We start from the raw sequence: 15,290 nt of genomic DNA on the forward strand, positions 1-15,290 counted from the left end.
GACGTTGGACATTATTTGTCAAAAAAGTGAGTTCTAGAATATAGATTTTTTAAAATGTCTTTAAAAAAAAGTTGTTGCCTTGGTAGTCTGAAGGCTGTATCGCCTTACTTTCAAGAGACTGATTTATGCTTTGGAGAGGCAAACAGCATCCTAATGTTTACCAGCAAATCACCTCGAATGAATACTTATATGGCACACGTTACTTTGGAATCCAGGGAGGGTGGAGGTGAAACCTAGCACCCACACATTACTGTGGGATTTGTGCAAAGGTATATTATAGCCCTTGAGATCTCAGATGGAGAAGGGAAAGCTGCCAAGCCCCCATCGGTGGTTCCAATAAAAGGCACATTCACTTGGGTCTGGGGAGCATAAACACAACACACATCCATCGGGCACCCACCCAGAGGGATGTGGAAGAACTCTTCCTCATTTATGCTGAATGCATTTTGAAGGCAGATTCCCTTCACTTATATAGGCACAAAACTCCGGGTCTCGTGTCCCATCTTTTTAATAATCTCATTTTTGGAGCCTTGAAGACTGAGAAGTGCTAATTGACCAAAGTCCAAATCATGGGGCACGTGGACATTTGAACTCACAAATATTGGACTTTGGGGGCAGCTTAATCTTGGGACACCTTCGAGACCATGAATGGCTTCAGAATGAGGTGGCTGTTTTCTGAAGGAAAAGTGAACAGTTTCTCAGAACTAGCCCAAGGATGACTAATGTTATAGCCACAGATCTTTAAAGACTATAATCATCTCAGAGAGGATGACCTGCCCAGTGAACGTATTAATAATTATTCTGAGAAAGGAGAACATTGGGAGAATTTGGTGTTTGAAAACATCTTAGGGGAACCCAGTTAGCTTCATGAATACGTGACAGAAAGGAAAGAAAATCTGGAAAGTCAGCACCCACCCTGTGAAAATAGAACCAGCCATTCTTCAGTGACTCAACTTGTACACAAAGAAGGTCCAAGTAAACCATATTTAATACAAATATTTGTTCTGCTTGAAAAGGAGTCTTCCCCAGTGTGTGTGTGTATGGGGTCATACCATCCTATATAAATACAGGGGCTCAGGCCATCATTTGGCCTTGCTTCCAAAAGTACAAACGCATACATTATCAGCCTGTGAAGCAGTGAGATGGACTATAGCATCCATATAGTATACAGCAATACAAAAAGAATCCCAAGATGTTCAAGAGAAAACATTGGCTTGAAGTGTTCTCTTCTATTGGAAGCTGGTCAATAATTCCTTATTAAGTGATTACCACTAATTAATGTAATGTAATCTCTACCCAACCCTCGCTATAGCATAAAAGGAGGGATGACACTTCTCCCCAATGCAAACCCCTGGGCATCCACCTTTGGTCCAGTCCCACTTTTCCTCTCTGGCAGATTTTTTCACTATTCCCTCTCAGATCTTCAAACTTTGCTCTTCTATTGGCTCCTTTCCCAGTGCCTTCCCTTAGCGTTAAAAACCCATCGCTTGATCTGGCCCTCCCTGCCAACTATTGTCGTAGGGGTCTTTTCCTTCCCTGGCTGAACTCTGTGAGAATGCTCTGGGCTGCCCTTCACCTTCTCTCATGTGATCTTGACCCCCTGTGAGTTCTACATCACTCAACTGAACCTGCCCCCTCCAAAGGTACCAAGGATCTCCTAATCACCAAACCTCATGGCTTTTCTTGGTCCTTGTCCTTCTTGACCTTTCTGAAGCCTTTCACACTATCTCCTTTCACACTTTCTCCTCCTGATTCCCCCTTCTCTTTGTTCATAATACTGCTCTTCCTTGTGATCATGACTCCCTGTGATTTCTACATCACTCAACTGAACCTGCCCCCTCCAAAGGTATCACTTTCTCCTGATTTTCCCTTCTTTTTGTTTTCATGACACTGCTCTCTCCTTGTCCTCCTCCTACTTCTGTGCTCTCCGATCCTTCTCAGTCATCTCCCACCAGCATTCTGTCATGGCTTCTCTTCTCCCTCTATAATATTTTGGCACAAGTCCCTCCCCCATAATCCAGTCTTGTTTTAGTTCCAAAGGTGGTTTGTCCAAAACATGAATCTGATCACGTCTTCTTCCCCAGCCCTCTCCCTCCCTCACCAGCTGCGAGTGCAGTGAGCTCCTGTGGCTCTCTCAGGGATACATTAGATATCAAATCCTTTGTTGGACATTTAGGACTTTGGTAAGGTTTTGCCTTTCCAGTCTTATTCCCCCCTCCTGCTCCACCCTCCCTGGCTCACTTGCGGTTCCCTGATATCACCATAGCATCCCTCACCCCTGCCCTTCCTCCAGCATTCTTCCCCTCCTTCCTGCCTCCATTCCAATTCAGGTTATATCTTGTCTTCTTCTTCAGGAGGCCTTTTGGGTCCCCACCTCTCAGTGTCTTCCCTCTATTTGCACTGAATACTCCAGTACTAAGCAGCATCTGACACAAATAAGTGCTTAATATATGCTCGGTCACTGAATTTGCCCAGAACCAGACTAAGTGCCAGAAGGCAAGGAAGGGCCAAAACATGGTCCCTGATCTCTAGGAGTTACCATTCAGTTGTTGTAGCTCCATGAAAGAAGAAGCACCAAGAGTTGGGAAGGAGAGAGAGATCTGCAGGAAAGACCCCACCTAGGAGGCCAGTGGCTGCCCTCATTAGTCCTGGTGTTTCTCCACTTCTCATCCCTTTTCTCAATGATTCCCATCGACTCTCAGGTTTTCCTTTCAATTTTCACCGACTCATTGGGTCACTTCCAATTGGCACTAATCCCCAAGTCTGCTTTCCCTAGTTGGCAACTATGTGAAAGCGCTGGAGTGCGCCAGGTCCTACCTCCTGTTCCACCCGAATGACGAGGACGTGCAGGACAACGTGAAGTACTACGAGAGCGTCTTGGAAGACAGCATGGATCCCCAAACCGTCAAGCCCAGGGAGGTGAGTCCGGGGCTTCCGTTGGCCATGGCCCTTAGGAACCCTGGGTACCTCATTCTGCTTGCCGTGCTTGGGGTCAGTTTGATATCCTTAGAAAACCAAACCAGCCGAGCCCAGAGATGAGCAGAAGGCCAGGTGGCCCAGTGGATGGAGTGCTGGGCTTGAAGTCAGGAGGTTCCACAACTGCTTCGGGCATTTCCTACATTGTTTAACTAAGTTGCTTCATCTGTAAACTGGGGAAGTTGCCCTCAGGTTCCTCCCAGTTCCAAATGATGCTATCACCTGGCAGAGCCAGAAAGGGGCACTTTATGCTCTTGCTTCTTATAAATGCACAACATTTAACGCCTAGAAATTCCACCTTCCCAAGCCAAGGGCCAGCCTGGCCAAGTTTGGAGAGGCTCCTTCCTCACTGTTGGCATAGCAACAGGGTGGGAGTAGGAGAGGTGCTTTGTGGAAAGTCCGGAGGTCTGCAAGGGTGGGAATTGGGCTATGAATCCCACCTGAGGGTGGGGAGTCTCCAGAGCAGTGACATCATGGGTCGCTGATGAAATCCAGGTCAGGCTGACCCCCTCGTGCTGTGTAGCAGCTGTATCGCCTCTGCTCGGTTCTGCTTTGTCAAAACAGCCAGGGAGAAGTGCATTTTTCAGGATTTATGGCTCAAACGATATCCACATACATAGTGCTCTTTATTTGAATACATTCTGTTTGTCCACTGGCTATTCACCTTGCTCCTTACCAAATGGTGATGTTTACATTCCCTCTCATTTGTTTGTTTGTTTGTTTGTTTCCAGGATGCTACAATATTTATGAAACGACATAAGCTCGAATCGGAGCTTATCAAGTCAGCTGTAGTCAACCTGAACATTCCCTACATTGAAGAGGTAAAAAGAAACCAAACCAAAAGACATCATTTTTCTGGCTCATTGTTCAGGGGAAGAGTCCAGCGGTTGCTCCATGTTTTTCCATTGTTGTGTGACTTATCCAAAATGGGAGCTTTGGGGCTTAATGGGAAGTTGTGATTGGGAAGCTCCTTAGAGGAGAGGTCCAAGGTCCCGTCTTAGCTCCAGATTCAAGACTAGAATCCAGGTCTCCAGGGTTCTGGGACTGTTGCCCCCGTGGTGCCATCTTCTAGTCCCAGAGACTCATGGGGTGGAAGGATTTCAGAGGTCTCCCGAACTGAGCCTTGTCTGATATCCTGGCCCTGAAGGCTGTTGGAGCAGAGAGGCTATTTCATGAAAGCCCACTGGTGACAATCCTAGTTTTTTTCTCTTTGTGGCCACCCACTGGTGCCATCATTGAACCCCCCTGGGCACAGGTCACACTCTCTGTGGGAAAAAATAATTCCGGGCCCATTTTAACAGTTGCCTTTGTGGGGCATTCAGAATTCAGCGTTTCCTACTTTCTGATCTTTGCAAAAGAGAGGCAGCGGGGGGGGGAGGGGCTGAGAAACATGTTCTTAAAGGTCTAAGTTCAAGCGTGACAGTATGAGCTGACCTAAGAGAAGCTGTTCAACCCTTCGGTGCCCTGGGGATTCTCTAAGACCAAAAGTGCTGAACCTTTACCAACAGGCATTGGTACAGGGAATTTGCTCACTGGGAGTTCTCCACATCAATGAGTCTTAAAAAAACCACACTCACATAAAGTTACAAAGTGACTTCCTTATTTCCCTTTATATCAGAATTACTGGACCAATGACGGAGGACGGCAAGAAGAAAATCAGTGAGTTTTTTACTTGGAGAATGAACTGCATCTTGGGAGGCTGAAGGAGGGCAGGGAGTGGGGGGATTTGCAGACATGTCCCCACCTTAAGAAAAATGAGCTTCTAATCAGAATCCACAAATTAAACCCCTCAAGGAGTTATAAATAAATTCATCCCCCTAGGCCCTTCTCCATTTTAAATGATGGCTTCCCCTTTTAAATGATTCCCCTTAATATCTTTGAAAATTTAATTTTGTGAATTGTTTGACAAAGGAGGGGATGGGGGAGTGTTCTTAGGAGCAGAGGAGACCATCACTCATGGAGTCTGATGGAAATGAAAAGAACAGCTGGGAAATGGGAAAAGCAAGTTTCATTGGTGCATTTGGGGGGACATTTCTGGCATTGGCCTGATCATAGCACAGAGGGAGTCCTAGCTCTCAAGGGCCGAGGGAGCACCCGCTTGGACCAAAGTGGGAGGGCGGTCAGTCAGGACCAGCCCAGAGAAGGTCAAAGGGCCTTATTCTAGGGTTTGGCTGTGCACTAGAAGCAACGGGGGGTTGCCATCTTGGGATGTTGTAGGGGCTGCTGTTCTGCCCATGGTCGTACCACTGAACTCAGATACCAAACCACAAATAGCTTCTCCACAAGGAGAATCCCCCTGCTCTGCAACTTGCCCCTTCCTCCTCCCTGCCCCAGTCCACTTGGATCCCAGTTTCCTCTCTCTTTGGGCGCAGGGTCCTTTCAGAGATGGACAGTGGGATGGCCGACGCCCCCGAGCAGTCTGTAGGAAAGCAGCCCGTGGCCAGCCTGGGGCAGGACTTCCGAGAGGGTAAGTGTGGTGATCAGCTGCCTTTCCACAGAAGGGCCCTCGGGGCCAGGCCCTGGGGATGCATGGAACAAACATCTGCCCCTAAGGAGCTCCCCGCCAGCCGGGAGGGACGGGGTCTGCCCAGGGCCCTGGGAGCTCCGATGGGGAAAGAAAGGGTGAAAAAGGAGGCAAAGTTCTGGGGGAGATTGAAGAGAAAGAATATATGTGCAGGTGAGGGAATCAGAAAGGGCTTCATGGGAGAGGGAGCACCGAGCCGGGGAGGAGTCAGGTACACCCAGGGCAGAGACAGGCACAGCAGAGCAGGCCCTTTAGATGAAGGCTTACTGAGCACTCTGGCATGGGACGTGCAGAGTGTTCTCCCCATTGTACAGAGGGACAAGTGGAGTCTTAGCCAGGTTTCCTGGCTTTCCCAGAGTTACACAGCCAGAGCTCAGGCCCATATCCTTTGCCTCTGAAATCAGCCACTGAAACAGAGGGCCCCTGGGAAGTAAGCCTCAGAAGCAGGATTTGAACTCAGTTCCTCTCCATCAGAAAACCTGAATTCATATCCCAGTTCTGAGACTCACTAGTCAGGTGACTAAGCAAGCATTCAAATCTCTCAGCCTCAATTTAGCCATCTTAAAATGGGAATAAGAATTGTCCAGTCTACAATCGTAAAGATATGAGGACAAAAGTGCTTTATCCACCCTTAAAGAACCTTACTGCAGCAAAGAATGTTTGAGGTGATTAAGGGCCTGGTCACGTGTGCAAGCTTTTTGTGAAGCTCCTACTGTGTGCTAGGTACTGGACTAAAAGGTTGAGGTTTATTGCACTAGGAAGTGGGTCTCATTGGGCCAGTGGACTAAGAAGCTATTCTGGGTGGAGAAGTAGATATTTCTGTGCTGGAAGAATAAAAATAGCTCTCATTGTTTTGAGGTTATCTCATGGCTTGTTCTGGAGGCTCTTAGATAAGGGGGTTCCGGCTCACTTCGTTCTGGAGGCTCTTAGATAAGGGGGTTCCGGCTCACTTGGGCCCCATCAGTCACTAAGAGCCGGGAAGAGCCTCGCCCCGGGATGCGTACAGGTCAGAGGCTTGCCGCTTCCCTTCCTTCCCGGCTTTTCTTTCCTCTGAGGGAGTCAGGAGTTGGATCGCAAGCCCTGGTCCCCCTGAGCCTCTGGCTCCGCTAGTTCTTAGCCTTCAGCCATTTGGCCTCCGCTCTCTCCCCGAGGCCATGGTCAGCCAGAGGTCAGTGACTTTGTCCGGCTGGGGGGGGAACCACCCAGGAAGTACCCGTCAGTTCAGCTCTTTCCTGCAAAAGCTTGGTTGCCAAATCCCAAAGCCCCAGCCTGGGCTCCCGGAGCATCTGGTGCCATCCTGGGGAAAGGTCAGGGAACACAAGGGACAGAGCTGGCGGGAAGGAGAGAAAGCACTTCCCGCTCAGGCAGGGCCCGGCTTTCTGGCTCCAGACCCACACCGGCGGCTGGTTTATTCCCGCTTTCCCCAGTAGGGAGTCTGGGAAGGCTCCTTTGCCACTCCCACTCCCAGGCCCCTGAGCCGGCAGCTGGTGAAGGACACAGGAGAGGTGCTGATAAAGATGCCTGTGTTCTCCATGGTCCACAGCCCTCCGTCCCATTGTCCCTTTCAGAGAAACCCCTTCAGATGTCGGTATCTGCGACCTCTGAATGTCAGGCACGATGGCCGCGTGGGCCATTGTTCGGCTGCCTCCTTTGCTGTGTGCCCCTTCCTTCCCCGGACCCGGTATTTGCTCATCCTTCTGGTAGCCCGACTTGGCTCCCCGCCCCCGGCCTGGCCAGCCTCCTTACGGGGCCGGCTTCCCTCCGCTCCTCCCTGTCCTGGTCCAGACCCACATCCAGCAGAAGCCGGGCCAGGCGCATTCCTCTAGCATGACACAAGCTGCTCTCCCCAAGCCGGACGGCAGCGACTCCCGACCACACCGTCCCTGCCGACCACAGCCCCTTGGACGGGAGCCTTGTTTCACTTCTCAATTGGCCTCTGTCTGCTGGCGGGACCCTCCTCCCCGAGGAGGAACGTGCGAGGCATGAGGCTGGGACGCGTGGGTGACGACGTGCACGAGCTCACGTATCCGGGGAATGAGCGGGCTCCAATATCCCTTCTGGCCTTCAAGGTGTCATCTGGGGCTCTGGGGAGGGGTGTGCTCAAAGGGCTGCGTCTGTGTGCTTATAATCATATACAGAATAAATGTAAATAAGGGAAATGTGGCCAAATCAGCAGTCCTGGAGGAAGGGCACTGGCAGGTGGGAGTCAGCGAGGCTTTGTGGAGGAGACAGCTTTTAACTGGGTCTGGAAGGAGGAGAAGGATGAGCTGAGGGGAAAGGAGAGACAATTCTAGGCCTGAAGACAGAGCAGAAACGTGCCTGGCTCGACCCAGGGTGATCCAACGACTGGGAAGGCAGGTCGAGGAATGCCAGGGCAGAAACTCGAGGAGATGCCCCTTTCTTCATGCTGGCAAATGCTTTGAGCTATGGAGAGAGGCTCATCTCCATCCACGTGGGCAAGGTGCCATCCCCTGATTCCCTTAGTCTCACTGAGGGCTGGCGTGGGGAAGAGCGGGCAGAGTACCGGAGCTGGATCCCTGGGTTAGGGGGAGGAGCAGGGTTGTCAGTGTTAAAGCTGAGGAGCTGGAAGATATGTGGCCCCCAAAAGGAGAAAAACTGGAAGCCCTTGTCACAAGAGGAAGCCAAGGATTTAAGCAGACAAAAACCAGAGGCCCAGAAAGAATGACCAATCAAGAAAGCAGCCATTAGGGGGAAGTCAGGACAAGATCAGGCATTCAGTCAGAGCCCAGGCACCGAGAGGATCCAGGATGGCCTGGATCAGGAAATGGAAAACAAGCTCAGGAGGCTTTTACCAGTGGCTCTCTGAGCCTGGGAGCACGGTCAGCAGCCGGCCAGATCCAATCCGAGTTTGGTGGCTGTTTCAGTGGAACGGGTCTCTCTGTCAGGCTGGGTGGTATATTTAATTATATAAGCCAAGTTATCCTTAGTGGGAGGGTCAGATTTCACCAGAGAAGTCTGTGGCCCCCAAAGGGCAAATATCCCCAGTCTAAAGGGCGTCCGGGATCTGATTCCTGCTGAGTCAGGAGGCTGACCAGATGTTCCCCGAGCCGTTCCACACCATCAGTAGTCTAGGCCATCTCTTTGGAAGCAGAAGAAGCTGCTCTGTCACCCACCCCCCGCTTCTGTTCCCACACCCCCAGCCCCACACAGACTCTGAGGCCCCTGCTTACAAGAGCTGTCTGTCCCTGCAGGGGGGCCGCTGCTCTACAGCCACGTGAAGTTCGTCTATAACTCGGAACAGCTGAACGGGACCCAGCGGATGCTGCTCGATAACGTGCTATCAGAGGAGGAGTGCAGAGAGCTCCAAAGCATGGCCAGTGTAAGCACCGAGGGCAGCAGGAGGGCGCCCGTGATGGGGTCTGCGCTGAATGCAGAGAGACCGGGGCTCCTCCCACTTCCCTCCCTCAGCTCTGGGCTCCTGCGGGGCACGGCAGTGGGGCTGGGGACAGGGGAGTGTTTGGTGTTCGGTCCTGGAGGCCATCATAACTAGGAGGCATCTGGAGGAGAGGGACCAGCACGAGACGGGGCTTTGTCATATGAAAGAATTGGCCCAGCTTAGCCCAAAAGATGGGGTCCCATGAGAGAGGACAGGAAGCAGTAGATTTTGGGGGGCACCTGAAAATCCAAGACATAGCTTTGTTCCACTGGGCCTAAGAGGGAAGAACTGAGCCTCATGGGTGAACATTTCACAAGAATGGATTTAACCCTCACACAAGGAAAATCCTCTTAACCACAAGTGCCATCCAGTGTAGAGCAGACCTTCCCTTGCTGGTGGGCTGCAAGCAGAAATTGAACATAGTATCTGGTACAGGGGACCCCTTGTCTGATGTGGCTGGGGTGGGGTGCCCGTGGACACACCTTCCGATGCTCATATGGGTATCGGCCACAGCCGGTCCCACTCACCTACATCACCGGGGCTCCCTGAAAACTTAGAGGGACAATAAATGGGAAAGAGGAAAGTCCCGCATGCGTGAGGTCATTCTCCCTAACATGGCTCTGTCTCTATGTTTTGCTTCCAGAGAATAATGCTTGCTGGGAGTGGGTACCAAGGGGAGGTTTCACCCCTCACGCCCAATGAGAAGTTTGAAGGGGCCACTATCCTGAGAGCCCTCAAGGTAAAGCATCACTCCTCAATCGAGATTCCTAAGGGCCCGTCCAATGGATGCGAGATCCCTGGGGAAGATTCAGGGAGAGCAACAGATATTCTCAGAGCGTTTTCCAACAACCAAACGCCAGGTCAACTGAGTTCAAATCCTCCTTCCGTACTTACTACAAGTTTGACTCTGGGCAAGCTGTTTAACCATTTCCTCAAGTAAAATGGGGATAATAATTGTATCTATTTCATGAGCTTGCCATGATGACCAAACAGTACATATAAAGTGCTTTACAAACCTCAAAATATGATGTAAATGTTATTTATTCTGATTTTTAAATAATCATATTCTGGTCACGTCCGCACAAGTAGCTGTGGAATGGCCTGCGGATATTAACGTAATGGACTGGTGGCTGTTCAGTGCTCGAGACCCTTCTGGGACTGGGAAGCAGGGGATCCCTTCAGTCAGTGTCACTACAGTGTTCTTGTCCCAGGCCTTGTATTTCAGCCACCAGAGTAGTCCCTCTTCAAGATTCCATCACCGTCTGTCTCTGGGTACCCCCAAATCTCAGGAGAAATTCACAACACCCTCATTTTAAAACTGAGAGACTAAGTCCCAGACTGAGGGCAACGTTCCCTTGCTGGGTGTTTATTGAACAGGATTATGAAGGGGGATAGAAAGAGAGAACTCTGGATTTACAGGGATATGGCCCCCTGGGTTTTAATCCCAGCCCCCTGGGTTTCAGTCCCAGTTCCCTGTGACCATGGGGGTAACTCATAGCATTTCCCTGCATCCTTCACATCTGCCAATGGAAGGGGGAGCGCTAGATGGCCCAGCCGATGTGGGATGCAGAGCCGGATTTCCTTCTTTCTGGGCAGACCTGGGATTTCTTCTTTCCCTTCAGTTTGGCTCCGAAGGCCGAGTGCCCCTGCACAGTGCGCGGCTCTTCTATGACGTCAGCGAGAAGGCCCGCAGAATCGTCCAGTCTTACTTCATGCTCAATTCCACCCTCTATTTCTCCTTCACTCACCTGGTTTGCCGGACACCCTTTTCAGGTGAGGCATCGGGCCAAACCCTGGGCATTTTTCTCTTAAATTAAACGAAAATGTCTTGGAAAGGAAGCTGCAAAAAAGATACTGGAGGAAGCTTTTCTAGAACTCAAAGACTTTAAAGTGAAGGAGTCTTCTCGAGCAGGGTTTTCCCCTTTTTCCACTTTTCATTTTTGCTCTACAAAGTTCAAAGCACCAGCTGGCTCATTTCTTCCTCCCTGTGTGCTTCTCCAACATAATAAATGGCCTCTGCAAGAATTCCTAAATCCCTTTATTTGGTCATAATCTCTTAATGGAACATCCTTCCCTCTGCTGTATGACCTCCAACCCTATTCTTTGTCCTCATGGAGCCCTGCAGCCCCTCCGCTCTCAGTTCTCTCCCAGGCCATCACTCCTATTCTGGCTCCACCTTTTCCTTCTCTGTCTCAACCCGCTGGCCAGTAGATTCAACCCTATGCTCTCCCCTCCATTTACATCCCTCGTTCCTATATCCAAGCTCCAACCCTGCAGAATTTCCCAGCTTTCTCAGCTTCTGCTACATTCATTCCTACCCACTTGCCACTGAAGGAAGCCAGAGGAAATCTTGGGACTCCTTTCTAGGTCTGCTAAAAATGCATAATGTCACCTTTTCTCACTGCAGCAAAGTAGTCTTTTTCTTACTCCCTGATGGATCCATTCTCCCTCTCACTAGAGTGGTTCTTCCCAACCTTTATATACCTTCCCTTGACTCCCCATCTTCACCCTCTGCCCACTCCCCCACCCTTTCCTTCTTAATTGAAGATTTCACCTTGTACTTCAATGTCATATTTGAGGTTATTTGCTGGGAGTCCCCTCTTTTGCCCTCCCCTCAATCCGCAGCACCCAGATGTTTTCTGCTGCTAACTCCTCACCCTCCCCTTTCTCTCAGGAAGTAGCTGTTTCTCTGGTCCAGGCGCCCATTTGTATGGACCTTAATCTTGTCTTCTCCAGAATTTGCCTGTTTATTGTTTGCACAGACTCTAACAATCTTCCCCTGATTGTTTGTTGCCTACAACCATACCCATGTCTCTTATTGGCTCTAAAAACTCTTCCCTTGATCCAGCAGTCCTCTCTAGCCCTCATCCTAAATCTTTCCTTGCTTTCTTAGCTAAACTTCTTGGAAAAAAAGTATGTTTACTTATTGCTTCCACTTCCTCTCCTCTTCTGACTCCTAAATAAGTCCTTGCAATTTATTTGTTTTTGTCTACAAATTTTTACTGATATTTATTTTCTCCCATCACCATAACACCACACGCCCATATTCCCTCTCCTTCCCCTCTCCCAGATAGCCAACCTATCTCATTTGTGATCGAATTTACACCTATAGTACTAAAATAAAGTCATAAATGTGATCGAATTTACACCTATAGTACAAAAATAAAGTCATAAAGTACACAAATAAAGTCAATAAAATGCATAAATTGTGTGCTCTTTCTGGGAGACTTTGAAATGTCATTAGTGTTGGAAGCTTTCACACATGGTCCCTTCTGGCATGAAATCCAGTCCCAGTTTTGTCCCCTTGCGGTTTCTAGCTGATCTCTTTTCGGCCTCATCCCAAGGGACACGACTGAGAGCAGAGGAGCGGCTTTCTTGCCGTATCTCAATCATTCCCTCGACAAAGTTTGGGGGGCAAGTTGCCCCTTCCCATGACACTCTATCTCACCCTTCCTTGGAATCCTCTCCTGGCAGATCAGCCACGAAACAGGGATGACCTCAGCCACCCCATCCATGCTGACAACTGCTTCTTTGACTCAAAGAACAATGTGTGCAAGAAAGAGTTTCCTTTGGCTTCGAGAGATTACAGGTATCATCTGGGATTGAAGGTCAAGTGCACCGATCAAAGAACCCCAGAAGTCAGGGGGTAGAGGGTGCACTCTCCTTGGAGGGTTGGATGCACCCAGAAATTCTGGCTAACCGTCTGCCAGACCCCCTTGGGTACAACCAAGCCATTTGATTAATGAAGAATACAGGGTGGGTGGGAGGGTACTTCACTGAAGTACAGCAGGAGCAGAAACAAGAGTTCTCCTTGGCTTCCCATTCTCCCCTATGTCGGGGTTTTTGGCCCCAATTCTTTGTTCCACAAGAGACTGATCAGATCAGATCAAATCAACAAGCATTTATTAAGCACCTGGTATATACCAAGCATTGTGCCAGGATCAGGGCATTCAGAAAAAAGTCAGGGTTCCTGAACTCAAGGAGCTCACATTCTATGGGAGAGATGAAAAGAACTAGACATATCTAGGATATATCCAGAATGCATGGACGATAGTCTCAAGCCAAAGTGACTAGTGATGGGAAGCCCAAGAAAAGCCTCCTACAAAAGGTAGAACATGAACGGCTTATTGAAGGGAGCCAGCGAAACCAGGAGATGGGCGTGAAGGGGCAGGGTGTGCTGGGCATGGGAGCCAAGCTGGTACAAAGACAGGGAGACTGGAGATGGAGAAGTGGAGCGCCATCTTGGAGGAATGGCAAGGAGACCATTGTCATTGGATTATAGAGTATGTGAAGGGAAATAAAATATAAGAAGGCCAGAAACGGAGAAAGGAGCCAAGGAGTAAAGCTTTTAAAAAGGAAAGAAGGGATTTTATCCTTAATCCTGGATGCAATAGGCAGACATTGGACTTTATTGAGAAGAAGGTGGGTTAGACCAGTCAGGAGTGTGGGTTAATGGCTGCCACTTTGGAAGATGGAAGAGGGATCTGCTAGTATTCAGGGAGACTTGAGGCAGTAATCCAACTAGGTGGTGAAAGTGTGATGTGAAAGAAAAATGGGAAATGGGGCAGATGAAGATAAAAAGGTGACTTTATAACACATTGGGTACTTGGATGAGTTCAGTGAGGGTTGGAGAAGACACCAAAGTTTCACTCTGAGAGCAGTAACAGAGTCAGGAGTAACAGTAGGCACGTCACTGCTCACCCCCCTGGGCTTTCTCGGCCATAGAAATGGCCTGATTGGTGATCGTGGCAGCCAGCCTCATTGTGCCCTTTGTCCTTCTTTTCCCAGTGCCATCCTCTATATGAATGAAGACTTTGAAGGGGGAGAGTTCATCTTCACCGGAAGAGATCCCGAAACTGTGACTGTAAGTAACCTTCCCCTTGGGTGGCTCAGTCTCTGTCTGGCTTCTACAATTTCCTAGACTCCACAGACTGGCTTCTTTACATCTCTTTTGGGCTCCTGATTATTCCATCTCTTTTGTTGCTTATGGGGTGCAAGAGGTCCTGTGAACTTAGAACTCAGATGTTTGAGCCGGAACGGAACCTTGGCAATGTCTCCTCCTACAAAATGTAAGCTTCTTGAGGATAGGGATTGTATGTGCCTGGATGTAGAAGATTCATAAGTCGGTACTTGTTGATTATGATTTTATTCAACTCCCTCATTTTACAAATAGGAAATAGAAGCCCAGACAGTTTAATGTCACTTGTTCAAAGTCACACAGATATTTAATAACAAAGCTTGGGGAACAGTCTCCCAATGCTCGTTCAGCTACATCATTTTCCAAACACGTCTCAAGTCAATCAATCTCAGAGCACCATTGGAACATACTGCATGGTCTTCTGGGGCATAATCTTTGCACTGTATTTGTGGTCCTGATTGGAGCCTCTCACTGGGGGAGTACTAAGGACTTTGGGGAGTAATCTAACCCTGAGTACATCTGCTCTATCTTCATAGCTAGAGACCAGTTAAAATTAACTAACTCTGTACTTCCATGGGCTGACTAATGTCTCTGGAAACATGCACCTCTTACCCTTATGGACAGCATAATCGTACTCCTGCAGTCTCAGCAGATAAGCCCGGGGACTTTTGCCACTCCATTCTTCAATAGCCCAACTCCAGCAAGGATTTGATCACACAAACTGGGATATATACAAGCAGATTCTCAGGCTACATTCTGTCTGTTGATGTAGAAGGGACCCAGGGATCATAAAAGAGGGCCCATGTGGGCAAAAACGTGTGTAGCAGCTCTTTTGGTGGTAGCAGAGAATTGGTAAATGAGTAGATGCCCATCAATTGGGGGATGACTGAATAAATCGTGGTATATGAAGGTAATGGAATATTATTGTTCTATAAAAAATCAAGAACAAGCTGATTTTAGAAAAGCCTGGAAAAACTGACATAAAATGATGTTGAGCAAAACAAGCAGGGATACATTGGACACAATAACTGCAAGAATGTGCAATGATCAACTATGAAAGTCATGGTTCTTCTCACTGGTTCAATGATCCAAAGCAATCCCAATAGACTTTGGACAGAAAACACCATCTGCATCCAGAAAAAGCTCTAAGGAGACTAAATGTAAATCAACACATGCTCTGTTCATTTCTTTTTTCTGTTTTTTCCCTCTCCCATGGTTTTCCTTTTTTGTTCTGATTTTTCTCTCCCAACATGATTCAGAAAGCAATGTGTATTAAAAATAAATCAGTCAAAAAATAAAAAGAAAAGAAAGAAGAAGAAGAAAAAAAATGACCCTGAGCTCTCAAAGGTGTCAATGAAGCACAAGATATGATAGTTCTGCTAAGGATTGGCCCCAAGCCCCATGATAGATGACAGGTTGTTAGTTTCCTGAGGATCATCCTGGGAAATTTTGAAGAGAATGACCCCCCGGAAGAC

The 15,290-nt window shown here is 48.7% G+C and overlaps 1 protein-coding gene across 1 annotated transcript in view; it reads left to right on the forward strand.

The window, feature by feature from the left end:
- Nucleotides 1-15,290, forward strand: part of P3H2 (prolyl 3-hydroxylase 2) — a 121,360-nt gene that overhangs the window by 99,219 nt on the left and 6,851 nt on the right. The window contains exons 5-13 of the mRNA XM_031957429.1: nucleotides 2,777-2,919; nucleotides 3,708-3,797; nucleotides 4,595-4,635; nucleotides 5,349-5,443; nucleotides 8,713-8,840; nucleotides 9,541-9,636; nucleotides 10,520-10,670; nucleotides 12,372-12,486; nucleotides 13,686-13,761. Coding sequence (XP_031813289.1) covers nucleotides 2,777-2,919; nucleotides 3,708-3,797; nucleotides 4,595-4,635; nucleotides 5,349-5,443; nucleotides 8,713-8,840; nucleotides 9,541-9,636; nucleotides 10,520-10,670; nucleotides 12,372-12,486; nucleotides 13,686-13,761 — 935 coding nt within the window. The remainder of the gene's footprint in view (nucleotides 1-2,776; nucleotides 2,920-3,707; nucleotides 3,798-4,594; nucleotides 4,636-5,348; nucleotides 5,444-8,712; nucleotides 8,841-9,540; nucleotides 9,637-10,519; nucleotides 10,671-12,371; nucleotides 12,487-13,685; nucleotides 13,762-15,290) is intronic.

This window comes from Sarcophilus harrisii, chromosome 3 (genome assembly GCF_902635505.1).
Source record: "Sarcophilus harrisii chromosome 3, mSarHar1.11, whole genome shotgun sequence".
NCBI classification, from domain to species: domain Eukaryota; kingdom Metazoa; phylum Chordata; class Mammalia; order Dasyuromorphia; family Dasyuridae; genus Sarcophilus; species Sarcophilus harrisii.